Source organism: Coregonus clupeaformis, chromosome 40 (assembly GCF_020615455.1).
Source record: "Coregonus clupeaformis isolate EN_2021a chromosome 40, ASM2061545v1, whole genome shotgun sequence".
Taxonomy (NCBI): Eukaryota; Metazoa; Chordata; class Actinopteri; order Salmoniformes; family Salmonidae; genus Coregonus; species Coregonus clupeaformis.
The window spans coordinates 20,968,508-20,986,271 of record NC_059231.1 but is presented as its reverse complement, the minus strand read 5'-3'; the positions used below and the strand labels follow the sequence as shown (position 1 = coordinate 20,986,271).

Below are 17,764 nucleotides of genomic sequence, written 5' to 3'. Positions count from 1 at the left end.
TTGAAAATAAATACATCTTTATTATTTGCTATAGAGATCATCCCTCATGCATCCCAAGACAAAGGTAAACACCACCAAAATCCCATTAAAAATATGCTCTCCATTAGTAGGAAGTAGCCACATATGAAAATAAGTCAGTTAGTAACAATAAATCATTTTGGAATACAATATAATTAAACATCTGTGGTAAAATAAATGTCTGTGTTTCATCTGATAATTACAAATACAGCAGGAAAATACGTCATAATCCTCACATTTGAAATATAATATACTTATAAATACACAATGATTCTGTCCATAAGTATGAGAGTGAACAATAGGCTCTATTGATAGTTCTACCAGAGTCTATCAGATGAGATAGACGGTTCATTCTACTCTCCAGTTCAAGACAGCAGTCTGTCTCTTATCTCTCTTTCCTCATTCCTTTAAAGAAAATATACCAGGACAAATACATTTAGTGGTTTTAACATCTGTTTAAAGATAAGAAATACAGTTAGGAATGTGAAAGTTTTTTTGTTTGTTTTTCACGTGAGACAGTTCTCTAACAAAAATGCGTACATCTGGGTCGGATTCATTAACCACCAAACGGAGGAAAATGGACTGAAACAGGGAGAGACTAACTGGACTTATTGGTCCAATAAGAAACACTTTCATTCCATTGAAAAATGCTTTAAAATGTTTTCCATTGTTACCCTAATGAACACGACCAAGGACAAAAGTGTGGAATTAATATAATGCATACCCTTATCTTCAAGTGGTGTGTTTCAAAAACAGTAGTTTCTACTATTGATATTTTCAAGTTCAGAGACAGTGAAATGTATTGCACAGTTAGTTAGTTCCAGACCTGGGTTCAAATACTTTATCTGAGCATGCCTGAATTAATTAACTAATAGAATAGTCCCAAAACAGTAAACCCTGCCCATCTGACACTCCAGGCAGGCAAGAGCAAACGCTTAAAGTATTTCAAAGATTTCAAATAGTATTTGAACCCAGGTCTAGTTCATTCCTCATAGAGGTTGCATTAGTAGAGGGCATGGTCATTTACAGCAGACACTAAACTCCCATACAACCATTATCATCATCTACCAGGCCTTAAGTCTCTTCAACCTTGGTCACCTTTCACCTTCAGAACAAGACATGCACTCTGACCCACATCTACATGCTTAAATACAACCCATACACAATGTCAGGATCATAGCATAGGCCTAACGTAACATAACGTCACAGGCAACCAGGGTGGAATTGGAAAAAAGTCATAGAATTAACCTTAAACACATTTCTACATGTCTAAATTATTTCATTTTGGGTTAACGTTCCCATGCCCCTCCCCCCCTGTTTTTTTTTTTACAACAGATAATTACAGTCTACAGCTAAATAAACACAAAGTAGCATTCTGTGTTTGAAATAGGACCGTTAAGACAGAAGAGTTCACTATAAAAGCAAATATACAGCATAATGTGTCTCCCAGGTCACCAGGCATACGGGTGTTAAGGCACCAGCCACCGTCACACTCTGAAGTAGAAACCATAAAAATATTATTAGATTTCTATGGTAGAAACACAGTGTTAACGTATCTGCCATTATCTCTGGAAATAGTAGAAACAGTGTTAAGGGGTTTTTGGGCTGTTCAGTGCATGGCTTCACCAGTGTTCAGTTTGGGTAGACTTCACCAGGCCTCATCAGTGTTCAACTGCAGGGGAAAACAACAACATCCTTATAGAAATAGAGACACCAGCCAAGGGCTATAGGTTGAATCAGAACAGGTCGATCCGGCTCGAAGGACCGATTTATACAACTAATGAATTAATGATATAGGACCTGTCGTCATGTTCACAGGGGATATTCTCTGGTCGACACAGGTGATCGTCGTGGAGATACGGCAGCTAGGAGCTCGTTGACTATCTCCTGTCGGATCTCATCAGCTAGACTCTCTTTAATCTAAAGTGGGGAGAGAAGGTACAGAGACGGAACGATGTTCAAACACACAAATACTATGTTCACTCAAAATACAATTCAAGGAAACTAGAGAAAAGTCAATTTCCTGTAGGTTCGATATATTAACAAACAATTTTTTAAAAAGTTTTTATTTAACCGGGTAAGCCAGTTGAGAACAAGTTCTCATTTACAACTGTGACCTGGCCAAGATAAAGCAAAGCAAAGCAATAAAAACAACAGAGTTACATATGGGGTAAACAAAACATAAAGTCAAAAATACAACAGAAAATATATATACAGTGTGTGCAAATGTAGCAAATTATGGAGGTAAGGCAATAAATAGGCTATAGTGCAAAATAATTACAATTAGTATTAACACTGGAATGATAGATGTGCAAGAGATTATGTGCAAATAGAGATACTGGGGTGCAAATGAGCAAAATAAATAACAATATGGGGATGAGGTAGTTGGGCGGGCTAATTACAGATGGGCTGTGTACAGGTGCAGTGATCGGTAAGGTGCTCTGACAACTGATGCTTAAAGTTAGTGAGGGAAATAAGAGTCTCCAGCTTCAGAGATTTTTGCAATTCGTTCCAGTCATTGGCAGCAGAGAACTGGAAGGAATGGCGGCCAAAGGAGTTGTTGGCTTTGGGGATGACCAGTGAGATATACCTGCTGGAGCGCATACTACGGGTGGGTGTTGCTATGGTGACCAATGAGCTAAGATAAGGCGGGGATTTGCCTAGCAGTGATTTATAGATGGCCTGGAGCCAGTGGGTTTGGCGACGAATATGTGGTGAGGACCAGCCAACAAGAGCGTACAGGTCACAGTGGTGGGTAGTATATGGGGCTTTGGTGACAAAACGGATGGCACTGTGATAGACTACATCCAATTTGCTGATTAGAGTGTTGGAGGCTATTTTGTAAATGACGTCGCCGAAGTCAAGGATCGGTAGGATAGTCAGTTTTACGAGGGCATGTTTGGCAGCATGAGTGAAGGAGGCTTTGTTGCGAAATAGGAAGCCGATTCTAGATTTTACTTTGGATTGGAGATTCTTTATGTGAGTCTGGAAGGAGAGTTTACAGTCTAACCAGACACCTAGGTATTTGTAGTTGTCCACATTCTCTAGGTCAGACCCGTCGAGAGTAGTGATTCTAGTCGGGTGGGCGGGTGCCAGCAGCGTTCGATTGAAGAGCATGCATTTAGTTTTACTAGTGTTTAAGAGCAGTTGGAGGCTACTGAAGGAGTGTTGTATGGTATTGAAGCTCGTTTGGAGGTTTGTTAACACAGTGTCCAATGAAGGGCCAGATGTATACAAAATGGTGTCGTCTGCGTAGAGGTGGATCTGAGAGTCACCAGCAGCAAGAGCGACATCATTGATATACACGGAGAAAAGAGTCGGCCCAAGAATTAAACCCTGTGGCACCCCTATAGAGACTGCCATAGGTCCAGACAACAGGCCCTCCGATTTGACACATTGAACTCTATCTGAGAAGTAGTTGGTGAACCAGGCGAGGCAGTCATTTGAGAAACCAAGGCTATTTAGTCTGCCAATAAGAATGCGGTGGTTGACAGAGTCGAAAGCCTTGGCCAGGTCGATGAAGACGGCTGCACAGTACTGTCTATTATCGATCGTGGTTATAATATCGTTTAGGACCTTGAGTGTGGCCGGGGTGCACCCATGACCAGCTCGGAAACCACCGGAAGGTACGGATGTAATGGAACACTGCGCTATTTATTACATTTCTATCTGCAATGTTCTGAAAGTTTCACCTCACTGAATACTAGGAACAGAAAGAGGTGTCAAACAGAGAAAGAACATCTCTCATCCCTCAGAAGTACTGGGACCATGCCAGACAGCGACATCAGGCCACATTGCTAAGATGTAGTCCTAAGACGTATCCAACAGGATTCAAATGTTCCTAATGGGTTCCAAGTTTCCTTTTGGACCTTCAAAATGTGCTCCATTTGTCCCCTGCCAAGCTCTTAAATCAGACCAGTGAATTATTTTTCATGAGCGGAACAGTCTGTCAATAGCTACGTAATCACCTCGTCTGTCAGCAGAAAACATGACGTTTCTATCCATATCGGCCAAGGACATAATAAAACATGTCTTGGGCATTTGGGCAATATTGGCATTCCCTATTCAACTTCAAACAAATATTGTCAAGGTCAATTTGGGAAGTTCAGCTAAGGACACTTCTTAATGTTCTCTACTAACCTCCTTGATGAGCTGCTGTAGATGGGGGTTGTCTGCTCTTCCTCCTCCTAGTCCTCCTCCTCTCTCTCTGCCACTCTCCTCCAGTAGGTGGGGGTCTACAGCTACTCTCCCTCCTCCAACAACCTCCTCTCCTCCGGCTCTGTCTTCAGGACCTTGCACTGGCAGTGCCTGGTCTGAGGACTGGGGGACCCCTGTGGCAGCACCAGGCCGTGGAGGGGGTGCCGGGGTGAGGGAGACGGAAGCCCGGTACATCCCTGTCTTCTGGGGACCTGGGAGGGACAGCTCCGGGGTGTGGGAGGGGCCAGGGTGACATCCAGAGGACATCATTGGACTAGCTGACCTGGAGGAGCGGCCTGAGCTGGGGGTGGGGGCCATGCTAGCTCTGCCCTCTGCCCCGCCCTCGTAGCCCAGCTCTGTCTGCAGGTACAGCTGCTCCCTCAGCAGGTCCGACATCTGGAGGGAGAAACCACACAAACCACAACATACATGTCTCACAGTGAGGAAAGAGAAGTGTAACATTTTACATTTTAGTCATTTAGCAGACGCTCTTATCCAGAGCGTTAGTGAGTGCATACATTTTCATACTGGTCCCCCGTGGCAAACGAACCCACAACCCTGGCGTTGCAAGCGCCATGCTCTACCAACTGAGCTACACGGGACTAACAATAGTAGAACCATACAATTAGAATAACTAGAACAGACATTCCTTTTCAAGAGGAATGACCTAGAAAAGAACAGCCCAGAGTCAATGCAGGTACTTACCGGCTCCATAGCTCTCAGAGCAGAACTGTTAGACAGGCTGTCCATGCTGTGACCTCTCATCATACCCTACAGGAGAAAAGAGAGAGAAATATCGACAACACTAATGTTACATTACAGGAGAGGAGGGGTCGGTGATGATAGGTGGCTAAACTACAAACACAAGAGTAGTGACGTACATGTAGCCTGATGTCATGTAACATGATAAGAACACAGAACTGGTGCCACGGGCAAACGGAGTCATGACAAACCATTTATCAAACAGGTTTAGGAGTCACGAGAGAAAGATGATATCCGTCTGTGTGTGTGTGTTTGTCTGCGTTTCCAGATGTAGTTCCAGGTACTGACCATGCGGTGGCGGTAGAGGCTGTGGTGGCTGGCAGAGCGGAGCTGTTCGTTCAGGGTCAGCAGCCGATCCTCCAGCTGGAGCTCTAGTTCCTGCAGCTCCTGTCTCACTTCAGAACGTAGACCCTGCAGCTGCTCCGCCTCCCGCCTGGCAACCACAAACAGAGAGAGACCACTGTTAACACTGTCTGCCTGTCTGCCTATCACAGACTACCTCAACATCCGTGTCCTCGCCAGCGTGAGGGCCTCTAGCCTACCTCTCGTCGTGACTGAGGTGCTGGTAGACTAACGCCTGTTGTTTAATCAGGGACAGTTCCAGATCCATCATCTGGGTCCGGAACACATTTAGACTCCTCCTCTTAGCCTGCAGCTCCTGGAGAGAAGTCTGAGGGGATGCAGAAGATTACTTTATTGTCTATAGTCACAGAGACACAGATATTTGTCTTGGTAATCATTCATTTAATTTGTTTAAGAGTGGCAGTTCAGGTGAGTGTATACCTCAAACAGTGGCTGGGCAGGTCTCTGTGGGTTGAACACGTCTGAGGGAGTGTCTGCTCCACGTTCTGATGAATTCTTGAGGGCAGAGAAACCACAGATAAAATACTTAGTCACTGATAAACAAACTGTGTTGCAAACGTCTGTTTGCATTATGGGTGGGATGGAAAGTGAAACAGGAGAAGCTTAATCATTATAGGGCTCATGTCAGAAAGTAAACTAAGAGACTAGTTAAAACTGCAAAGAGTCTTGCAAAAAGTTGTATAACACCTCTATCATTTGTGGTTATTTTTGTCTCACCTGAGCTAAGTTCTGCACAGTTCCTCTGATGTCGTGAAGGACCCTTCTCAGTTGCATCTCAGTGGTAGACAGGGCTGGGGGAAGATGGGAGGCTGTAGCCATAGGGTCATGGGGGTAGGGGATTGGAGGGTGGTGGCCCAAGTATGGAGTACTGTATGGTCCTCCATAGGGGGCAGTAGAGAGATGTGGAGGCAGGTTGGAAGGTGTGTGTGACGGGTTCGAGTAAGCACTATGAGCAGTATAAGGATTGTTGCTGTGTAGGTCGTCGTAGGACCCACTATAGGGGTTACCGTTGTAGTTATGGTAAGTTGAACTGAAGGGGGCACTATGGGGCGGGGTGTTACAGGAGGAGCTGTACGGGGAATAGGGGAAGTGTGTGCCATGTGGGAAGTTGTGTGGAAGGGTGTTACCCATGTTGTTGGTGTAAGGAGCACTATAGGGAGGACGGTTAGGGGCCATATGATGGGGTAAGGTGGGAGCTGTGTGCAGGGGAAGGTTAGGTACACTACCGTATGGATGGGTAGGGAGGCTATGGAGGGTGTGGTGGTGGTGGGTGGAGGGGTGATACTGGAGCAGGTTGGGGACACTGCCATGGGGCAGAGTCAGGTTGTACTGGGCTGGGTTAGGGGTGTTGTGCTGAGCAAGGTTGTGTTGAGTAAGGATAGGTTTATTGTGTTGGGCTAGGTAGTGCTGTGTTAGGTTGGAGTTAGGGTTGCTGTGCTGAGTGAGGTTAGGGTTATTGAAGTGGGCCAGGTTACGTTGGGTGAGGTTAGGTACGCTACAGGTGCTCCAGGCACGGTGATGCTCCCCCAGAGGCCTCTCTCCCCACTCAGGAGGGGGGCTGTGGCTGTGCAGTGAGATGGTTGAGCGGGTCAGGTGGCGAGGGATGGCCAGGGGGTAAGGGGGCACCCTGCCTTGAAGATTTCTCAGCTCACCATCTCTTTGTAGCCCGGGGCCATGTGATAGCTCGGTCCCTCTGTTGATAATCAAGGTAGAGCGACAGCTGTCTCTCTTCTGACCCTCATCCTCCACAACCTCCTCCTCTTCCACAATGGACCCCTCCTCCTCCTCCTCCTCCTCCTCCTCTTCTGGGGTGTATCGGTAGGAGAAGGCTGGCTGGGTGCAGTGCCTGACTGTACCCTGGCCAAACTGGATCCTGACAGAGGAGACCACACGGGAGGGGCTGAGGAGGGAGGTAGGCAGGGATCGGGACCTCGTCAGGGGGGCTCTTCTCCTGAACAGATCCCTGGCTGTCAACTTCCCCTCCATCCGGTGACCCTGGAGGCCTGAGGACGAGGCCCTCTGCTGGGCCCTGTGAAGGGCCCCTTGGACTCTGGCTGAGGCACCTAGGCTAGGGCAGCTGGGGCTAGGGCTGGGTGGTCTGGCTTCCATCTCCACCCTGTCAGGCACACCCTCCCTGGCTGGGGCACCAGAGGAGCTGCAGTCTGGGGCCGGGACGGAGCCATGGTCTTCTGTAGAACCAGGATCAGCCTCTACGTTAGTCTCAGCAGTACGGTAAGTCTCAGGAGTTGACTGAGGAGTCTCAGAGGCAGGAACAGAAGCAGCTTCCTCAGCAGTGCTATGCTTCTGGTCTTGGGCTACCTCTCGGTCTCCTTGTTTAGGTAACTGATGGGTGGTGTACTGTGGCACCTCCTGTTGCTCCTCTGCTCCATTAGGGCTACTGCTCCTCCTCCCGTCCTCCATGAGGTGTTTCTGTGGGACGGAGGGCGTCTGCGCCACCTCCTCCTCCTGCTCATCCTCCCCATGCAGCCTCTCAAAGGCAGGGTGTTCCAGGGCTAGAGGAGTGGTCATCTCCCCAGCGTGGGACGTCACTGTGGTCTCACTGTCACAGCTGTCAGAGCTCTCCTGTACCTTTAGATAGTTAGCTGAGCTGTCAGTAGAAGGGTCCTCTGCAAAGCCACTACTGTCTGACTGCTGGCTGCCTGTTCTTAGTAGTTGATCTGTAATGGACAGAGGGAGAGAGACAGAAAGTGAGAGAGAAAGACAGAGAGAGGAAGATGTCAGAGTGTAAGAAGGACCATCAATCTGGGTTTAAACAAAACAAATAATTAAACATTTCACATTGTAGAGTCAAACATGTGTTCCATCAGTATCTTTGCAACACAGTGAGATAACACACTTTCCTCTATAAAACTTGTATTATACACAAATTTGAAAAAGTTCCCCACCAGAGGGCAGACTTGATCAGCTCCATGTCAAATCAAATCTTATATGTCACATGCGCCGAATACAACAGGTAGACCTTACCTTGAAATGCTTACTTACAAGCCCTTAACCAACAACGCAGTTACGAAAAATAAGAGTTAAGAAAATATTTACTAAATAAACTAAAGTTAAAAAAACAAACAAAAACAGCAACAATAAAATAACAATAACGAGGCTATATAAAAGGGGGTACCGGTACCGAGTCAATGTGCGGGGGTACAGGTTAGTCTAGGTAATATGTACCTGTATGTAGGGGTAAAGTGACTATGCATAGATAATAAACAGCAAGTAGCAGCAGGGGAGGGGGTCAATGCAAATAGTCCGGGTAGCCATTTGATTAGCTGTTCAGCAGTCATATGGCTTCTATTGGCGTAGAAACTGTTAAGAAGCCTTTTGGACCTAGACTTGGCGCTCCAGTACCGCTTGCCGTGCGGTAGCAGAGAGAACAGTCTATGACTAGGGTGGCTGGAGTCTTTGGTAATTTTTATAGCCTTCATCTGACACCGCCTGGTGTAGAGGTCCTGGATGGCAGGAAGCTTGGCCCCAGTGATGTACTGGGCCGTACGCACTACCCTCTGTAGCACCTTGCGGTCGGAGACCGAGCAGTTGCCATACCAGGTGGTGATGCAACCAGTCAGGATGCTCTCGATGGTGCAGCTATATAACTTTTTGAGGATCTGAGGACCCATGCCAAATCTTTTCAGTCTCCTGCAGGGGAATAGGCGTTGTCGTGCCCTCTTCACGACTGTCTTGGTGTGTTTGGACCATGATAGTTTGTTGGTGATGTGGACACCAAGGAACTTGACTGCTCCACTACAGCCCCGTCAATGAGAATGGGGGTGTGCTCAGCCCTCCTTTTCCTGTAGTCCATGATCATCTCCTTTGTCTTGATCACGTTGAGGGAGAGGTTGTTGTCCTGGCACCACACTACCAGGTCTCTGACCTCCTCCCTATAGGCTGTCTCATCGTTGTCGGTGATCAGGCCTACCACCGTTGTGTCATCGGCAAACTTGATGGTGTTGGAGTCGTGCTTGGCCACGCAGTTATGGGTGAACAGGGAGTACAGGACGGAAACTAAGCACGCACTCCTGAGGGGCCCCCGTGTTGAGGATCAGCGTGGCAGATGTGTTGTTGCCTACCCTTACCACCTGGGGGCGGCCCGTCAGGAAGTCCAGGATCCAGTTGCAGAGGGAGGTGTTTAGTCCCAGGGTCCTTAGCTTAGTGATGAGCGTTAAGGGCACTATGGAGTTGAACGCTGAACTGTAGTCAATGAACAGCATTCTCACGTAGGTGTTCCTTTTGTCCAGGTGGGAAAGGGCAGTGTTGAGTGCAATAGAGATTGCATCATCTGTGGATCTGTTGGGGTGGAATGCAAATTGGAGTGGGTCTAGGGTTTCTGGGATAATGGTGTTGATCCATGACCAGCCTTTCAAAGCACTTCATGGCTACAGATGTGAGTACTACGGGTCGGTAGTCATTTAGGCAGATTACCTTGGTGTTCTTGGGCACAGGGACTATGGTGGTCTGCTTGAAACATGTAGGTATTAGACTCGGCCAGGGACAGGTTGAAAATGTCAGTGAAGACACTTGCCAGTTGGTCACCGCATGCTCGGAGTACAAGTCCTGGTAATCCGTCTGGCCCTGCGGCCTTGTGAATGTTGACCTGTTTAAAAGGTCTTACTCACATCGGCTACGGCGAGTGTGATCACAGAGTCATCAGGAACAGCTGGTGCTCTCATGCATGCTTCAGTGTTGCTTGCCTTGAAGTGCGCATAGAAGTCATTTAGCTCGTCTGGTAGGCTCGTGTCACTGGGCAGCTCGCAGCTGGGCTTCCCTATGTAGTCCGTAACAGTTTGCAAGCCCTGCCACATCCGACGAGCGTCAAAGCCGGTGTAGTAGGATTCAATCTTAGTCCTGTATTGACTCTTTGCCTGTTTGATGGTTCGTCGGAAGGCATAGCGGGATTTCTTATAAGCGTCCGGGTTAGAGTCCCACTCCTTGAAAGCGGCAGCTCTACCCTGTAGCTCAGTGCGGATGTTGACAGTAATTCATGGTTTCTGGTTGGAGTATGTACGTACGGTCACTGTGGGGATGACATCATCGATGCACTTACTGATGAAGCCGGTGACTGAGGTGGTGTACTCCTCAATGCCATCGGATGAATCCCGGAACATATTCCAGTCTGTGCTAGCAAAACAGTCCTGTAGCTTAGCATCTGCGTCATCTGACCACTTCCGTATTGAGCGAGTCACTGGTACTTCCTGCTTTAGTTTTTGCTTGTAAGCAGGAATAAGGAGGATAGAATTATGGTCAGATTTGCCAAATGGAGGGCGAGGGAGAGCTTTGTAAGCATATCTGTGTGTGGAGTAAAGGTGGTCTAGAGTTTTATTTCCCCTCTGGTTGCACATGCTGGTAGAAATTAGGTTAAATGGATTTAAGTTTCCCTGCATTAAAGTCCCCGGCCACTAGGCACGCCGCCTCTGGATGAGCATTGTCTTGTTTGCTTATGGCATACAGCTCGTTGAATGCGGTCTTAGTGCCAGCATCGGTTTGTGGTGGTGAATAGACAGCTACAAAAAATATAGATGAAAACGCTTGGTAAATAGTGTGGTCTGGAGTATAGTGATTCCCTAAAGAGCACACCCCTGAGGCTCTATGTTCTAATAGATTATCATGGTCAGTCGGAAAAGAAATATGCTTAGTTGTTATTCAAGGTTTTTATCTACAAACGGCCCTCTGTTTTAGATGGGTCACTCACTTTTAATGGATTGTCATGGGTCCATGTGTTCTAAGTACCAATGTTCTTAGAAATAAAAGCTAAATTAAACATAATTCAATCACCATACTCAAGATGCATCCCTAAATATCTTCCCTGACTTCACTAATCTAAAACTTATGCTACAATTAGTTATCGGTAGACAAAACTGGACAGGATAGTGTCTTTTTTTCTATAAGGCTTTTTTAGTCTAAAAGGCCACTATGGAACATTTCATCAGAGTACACTCAAGTTAGAAAATTACCTTAGGTATTTAATTACCTGCCATAAGTCACAAAATGTTATTGAATATTTGAGAGATGGGTGATTATGACAAGTTAACTAATTCTACTGACGAAGCAGAGAACATATTTTTTTTAATGTAACAACGTGATTTTTCATATTAGTGGATATCCACTATGGAAAGGTCAGTAACACTTTACATCCAGTTAAAAAGGTATAATGCTTTATGATTTGTTATAAGCATGTATGAGCCTCTATACTGTGTTACAAGGCATATAATATGCAGGCCAGACTCACCTCTGCCAGCTCTAGAGCTGCTGTGTGTCCCAGCCTCATCCTCATTACTCTGAACCTGAAAGATAGACAGAGACACAGTGACAGAGACAGAAAGAAAACAAAGATAGAAAAAAACTTTGGGGCAATTTCTACACTATTATTTTTTAGATGAATTCCAACAGGTCGCAATGATTTTAAACAAGTCATATTTTAAACTTGAAGAGTGAGCTGTGCCTTTTTTCCCCCTAAGGGCATTTCTACACTGACACACTTCTGATACATACACCCCCTTCCAGTTATCGTAACTATAACAACCCTGTTCTGTAAGATCTGGAGAGAGGAAGGGGGAAAACTGCCAATCAAGCCACAATAATAACTTACCCTACAGGGTCCTCCATATGCTCTCTCTTACAGTTCTAACTTATTTATAAGCTGGAGTTCGTGTCCTTCGCTTTTCTCACAATATCTGCTAGGACAGCTAAAACCAGGATTGTGGGAAACTCACCAGTCTGAGAACCAAGAGATGAAAGCTAAGAAAACACAACTTTGTATTGAACTGAGGGCAGTACTACGATCAGAATTGAACCCCCTTCTCAAACCCTGTAAGCAACCCCAAACAAAACAAAACAAAACTTCCATTGAACTGAGAGGGCAGTATAACTAAGCTCAGCCAAGAATGTAACCACTCTCCTCAACCCTGTGTTTGTGCGGACGATCCTACCTCCATCTCAAACTGGGAGGACAATACTGCTAAGCCTAGAATTGAACCCCCTCTCCCCAACCTTCTTTGTGCAGTCAAAACTTATACTGAACTGGAAGAGCAGGAGAACAGTACAACTAAGCCAAGAATTGAACCCCACCTCAACCCTTGTGTGAGTATGGCCCTACCTCTTCCATCTCAAAGGAGTCCTTGGTCTGTGTGCGGAGGTGGGCGATGTGAGGGTTGGGCAGCAGGCTGTAGTTCGGTTCCTTGTCTGGCGTTGATGTGATTGCTCGCTGTCCCTTCAGTTGGATGTCCTGGTGCTCCTTCTCCAAGTCGGCCTCGTTGGACAGGCTCAACTCACCCTCCTGGGTCAATGCTTGGCCATCTCCATTCACTCCAGGGTGGTCTCCATTCACTCCAGGGTGGTCTCCGTTGACGCTCAGGGGGGCCTCAGTGCTGCCTCCAGATTGGCTCTCCTCAGTCACCGTGGCCAGAGATGGAGAGTCCTTCTTCCTAAAGGCCTTCTGCTTGAGCTCACCCTTGTGGTCGGAGTCAGTTATGACGGCGCTGTCCCCTGTACCTGGATTCACATGGTCTTCCAGTTTCTCTGTAGTAGACAGGGCTGTGATTTTAGGAGAGCCCCCCTCCCCCAACCCACCCAGCAGGTTGTGTTTAGTGATTGTCTTCTTCAGGATCTTGGCTGCGTTCAGGGCTGAGTTGTTCCTCTTCAGAGGAGAAGGAGGGACAATGGTGAGGGGTTCCCCATCCAGGCTGCAGATCTTCTGGACGGACTGGCCGGAGACCTGGGAGTAGAGATGGAAGAACTCGTTCGCCACAGTGGTCAGGACCTCGATCTGACGGAAACGACCTTTGGGGGGAAATAAAGAGAGGAAACTAGAATTAAAACACAACCTTTGGGGAAAGAATAAGACTTGATAAACTTGATAAAGAGGAAACTAAGAATGTGAAAATAGCAACAATGGCCTGCTGAGTCTTTTGACCAAAGGCTCTAGCTAGCTAGTCCCCAGAACACCTGGGAATATTTCCCCTCTTATTCAGCCATCATCATGGGTGTAGTTAGTTTGGAAGATGATGAAAGCAAAAGCTGCATCCTGCCGTTAAGACCAACTCCATGGGCTCAGATAGGCATGTCACAGGGCAACCATAATTCCCATGATCTTTCATCGCAGTGACATTCAAGAGAATAAACCTACCCACTTTTACAGTGTCATAAATGACATAACACAACATTCCGAGTGACTAAGTACGTCAGTCACCATGATATGTATCCCCTCCACATGCATGTAAGCGATTAATATACTTCTACAAGTCAGTAACCAATACTTCCTCTGGCCATTATCTCTCTGAGCCCAGAACCCAGTCTCTTCCTGATTCCTGACCACAGCTGACTCCGCAGAATAAGACCACAGAAGAAGACAGATATAGGAAGTGAAAACTTCACAAGGCCTTTATATTTATTATGAGAGCGACACATCCCTTTTAGCTGCTCACAGTCAGAACCCCAGGCACGCTCTCAGGAAGAGAAAACAGGACTTACATAAGAAAAATCAACATGACATTGAAGAGAAGAGGAGGAGGGAAGGGCTCCACAGCTGTTCCAGGGCTTTGAGCTACTAACTGCAGTACATTCTGGAACATCACTGAAACAGACAGCAGCATGGAAATTCTAAATTCCAGAGCCTGAACCTTGCTCACTGATCTATGATCCCTAGAACCCTTAGAAGTTCCGACTCCTAAATCCCTGCAAAGTTGCCTGTGCTCAGTGTGCTTTAAGTCAAGTCAGTCCACTGTTATGAAACAAAGAGCAGGACCTCCAGTTAGTGGTGGGGCTGCTGCAGCTCAACAACAACTCAAAAGGTAGACAAAAACTCCTAAACATTAACTTAAAGGAGGGGTGAAACTTCAAAAGGGATTGAAGAGACAGATACTCATCCCCCCTTTTAACATCTAATCTAGACCAGATGAAGATGAAACTGACTCGAGAGCTGCTACAACAACAGTGCTTACTGGGCCTCAGTCCAACAGTTTAAAGACAACACAAAAGAGTGCTGTTACAAGGCTGAGGCCACTCCCTCTCTGTCCCCCTCCTGTTCCTCTCTGGCTGGTCAGCCAGGCTGCAGAGCGGCTGCTTTGTCCCCCACTCAGATCTCTCACACTCACACACACACACACACACACAGCTCGGTCTCCGACAGCAAGAGTTATGCTAATATGGGCTAATAAAGAGTAAAGCGGTCGGTGCATGGTGCTGTGTGCTCTGGCAGACTGAACAGACCAAGGCCCAATGTGTGTGAGGCCCGATGTGAGCAGAATACAGAGAAGAATCAGGTCCTCCTATCCATCTCTCTCAGGGGGTGTGCTAAATGGCACCCTATTCCCTATATAGTGCACTACTTTGGTGCACCCTGTCTCTCTCACTGCCGCTCTGCTCACCACACTGTTTGCCCAATAGAAGACAAAGGCTTCCTTGTGCTGCGGCTCTGTTCACCCAGCTGCACTGGAATGGGCCCTCACTCTCTCCATCTCAGCTTCCAGCCCAGGCCCCCAGATCTACATGTACTTGTTTGGCAGACAGAAGCTAAATCTGCCAAAAGGAAGAAGAGAAGAACAAGAAATCTACCCACAATGCAATGGCTCGGTGGGAACGGAACCCATTGACTGATGGTGTGCCATTCATTATTACACCACCTACAAAGCTACCAGACTACCCCTACATGTAACTAGGGCTGGGAATTGCCAGGGACCTCACTATACGATATTATCACCATACTTAGGTGCCGATACGATACGTGTTGCTTTTCTCGATTCTATATGTAATGCTATTCGATACTACGATTTTATTGCGATTTGATGTTCCAAACATATTGCTCACTATAGGTCTGAGAAAGTTTTGATCAGTCATGGAAAAAAGTGCCGAAAACATTTTGGCTCACTATTTAAAAAAGGTGGAGAACAAGCTGCAGGATAAAAAATACCAGAGTTTTGGCGTAGGTACAGCAGACTAGCACTAGCTAATGCTACCTAGAAATTGTAGTTTTTTAAAATTACAAATCGATACTTGGAGTCAAAGTATTGATATATTATCGTCCAAAATAATATTGCGATATGTAACCGTATACATTTTTCCCCCATCACTATCCCTACCTCACCACCACATCCCAACAATCCATTCCAACCATAACCCACCCCACCCCACCCCTACCACCCATCATGCATTACACCACCTACCATCACCACCACACCACCGTACCCAACCCCCCGCTGCGCCGCCCTCCAGATGACACTCATCACCACCACACCACCGTACCCATCCCCTCGCTGCGTCGCCCTCCAGATGACACTCATCACCACAACTCATTCTTTCCATATTCCTTCATCACTACCTGTTGGTCTGCATGTACATACATGCCAGGACATGGCTGTCTGTCGGACCATTTTATGGCAGCGAACAGCAATATGATCAGTGTTTTCAGGCCATACAGTGTTTTCACAGCTCGAAGAAAGAGGGGAAGGGAAAAAAAGAGACAGAAAGAAAGCAAGAGAACGAAAACGAGAGACAAAGAAAGAGACGACGGAAGAGAAACCGACAGAAAGAGAGGAAGAGATCAAGCGTATGAAAAAATGTGAGGTAAAGAAAGATTGTACTTGTCAGGGCATAGTTGGGGTTCTCCATCTCCATGCGTTGTAGCTGTGCTCCCAGATAGACCTTGATGTCAATGCCCTTAGCGCCGGAGGAGCTGTTGAAGAAGCGCGGGGGGATCTTAGAGGCGATGTCCGGCTCCTCCTGGCCGAACCCCAGATTATACAGGATCTCTTCTGGATCCTCTTCATACAGGTCCAACAACTCAGACACACTGGATAGAATAGAACACACAAACAAACGCATAGCTAAGTATTACAGGTATCCAAGTACGAAAGCATACATAAAGGCATTATACAGCAAATTATGTAGCTAGTGTGGTTAAGTCAAATGAAAAACCTGAGCTTAAACAGAGTACCTCAAACTCAGAACATTTTGGCTAACGTCAGCCCCAATATTGTATTAAACTTGATCTATTATATATGTCTGCTGTTCGGTCTTTCTTGGGACCTGACCTGAAATTTCCCAGTTACAGGGATTGTCATCCCCAATCCACAGCTCTTGGCTCAGGGCCTGTCTACCTGTCTGCTCACCTGGACACAGTGGTGCTGCTCTTCCCTGATCCTGTTGAGTTCATACTCCTGCCTTTCTGCCGGAACTGGCTCCTCTTGTCCTTCGCAGGCATTCCATAGCTGAAGAGCAGAGTGGGCATGCAGTGATCAGTACACTAGTCACACCACAGCCACAGGCAGTAAGACTACTGCATAAGACTGAACTGAGGGGGTGAGGACTGAGGGGGTGAGGAGTGGCCAATAGCATAAAGGGGGGTCTCACAGTCTCACTTACCAGGGTGTCTCTGCTTTGGCACTGTTGGGCTGAAGGTGGTTGGCTGCAGGGAGGTTAAAGAGAAAGAGAGAGAGGGGAGGGAGAAGGAAAGATGGGAAAGAGGGGGGAAGGAGGAAGATCGAGTTGAATACAGGTGCTTTGGTAAACTGACTATATACAGTAATTGCTGATTCCCTCATTTCTCTTCAAAGTCCATCTGTCAAAATCAATCTATTTACACTGTCGAAAATACGGCTATAAAAGCATCAAATGTTTACCTTTGTAAAAAAGAAAATCAAGGACTTGCGATTAAGGACAACAGAATGATTTGCTTTTGCAGAAAATAACAAAAGCCTCAGACAGCGAGGAACATAATGACAGAATTATGGTTTGAGTACAGTAGAGACAGAGAGAGTCCTCCTGAAGTTTGGACTGGCCTCATTTGTCAGGAGAAAATCCTGCTCTCAGTCTGATGGCTTCTTCCAGGTTATCTTAGTGACACAAAGAATGCAAACTGAGGACTAGGCAATCCCCAGAAGCCTTAGTGTGGAGACCAGAGCTGGGATCAAACACTATTCAAAATCATTTCAAATACTTTATTTGTGCTTGGTTGAGCTTGCTTGGCTTGATGGACCAATAGAATCGTCCCCACAACTGTAAACCCCGCCCATCTGGCACTCCAGGCAGGCTAGATCAAACGCTGACAGTATTTAAACGATTTCTAATAGTACTTGAACCCAGGTCTGGTGAAGACAGAGACCAGAGAGTACACATTGTCTGTCAACTGCCTGAAACTGAACAAACTCAATCAGCCTAACTGGTTCTTCAGCCTCAAAGAGCAGGATAATCATCAAAGTATGCTTTTCCATTGAATGACTATTGTTGTGCGTGTTAGCCTGTTAACAGTAAGTTGTTGCCACTCACTGAACGAGTGGATTGGAGCCAGAAGGAAGGAGGACCCTCATACAGGTGCCTGTTGAGACTTGTAGCATGACATGGACACAATGGAAGATTGATCTCAGGTATGACTAGGTCCCTTTGCTTTGCTTCACTGTGTTGTACGTCCCAAATGGCACCC

The 17,764-nt window shown here is 46.6% G+C and overlaps 1 protein-coding gene across 2 annotated transcripts in view; it reads right to left on the bottom strand.

The window, feature by feature from the left end:
* LOC121554819 (protein ITPRID2) overlaps positions 1 to 17,764 on the bottom strand; it is a 42,850-nt gene continuing 25,086 nt past the window's right edge. For both annotated transcript variants that reach the window (XM_041868503.2, XM_041868504.2), the window contains exons 6-18: positions 16,708 to 16,750; positions 16,455 to 16,553; positions 15,927 to 16,135; positions 12,446 to 13,128; positions 11,579 to 11,633; positions 6,058 to 8,018; positions 5,761 to 5,835; positions 5,520 to 5,647; positions 5,266 to 5,410; positions 4,921 to 4,986; positions 4,159 to 4,611; positions 1,819 to 1,938; positions 1 to 1,690 (exon numbers count right to left, since the gene is read on the bottom strand). In XM_041868503.2, the coding sequence (XP_041724437.2) occupies positions 1,831 to 1,938; positions 4,159 to 4,611; positions 4,921 to 4,986; positions 5,266 to 5,410; positions 5,520 to 5,647; positions 5,761 to 5,835; positions 6,058 to 8,018; positions 11,579 to 11,633; positions 12,446 to 13,128; positions 15,927 to 16,135; positions 16,455 to 16,553; positions 16,708 to 16,750 (4,025 nt within the window). In that variant the 3' untranslated portion in view covers positions 1 to 1,690; positions 1,819 to 1,830. The remainder of the gene's footprint in view (positions 1,691 to 1,818; positions 1,939 to 4,158; positions 4,612 to 4,920; positions 4,987 to 5,265; positions 5,411 to 5,519; positions 5,648 to 5,760; positions 5,836 to 6,057; positions 8,019 to 11,578; positions 11,634 to 12,445; positions 13,129 to 15,926; positions 16,136 to 16,454; positions 16,554 to 16,707; positions 16,751 to 17,764) is intronic.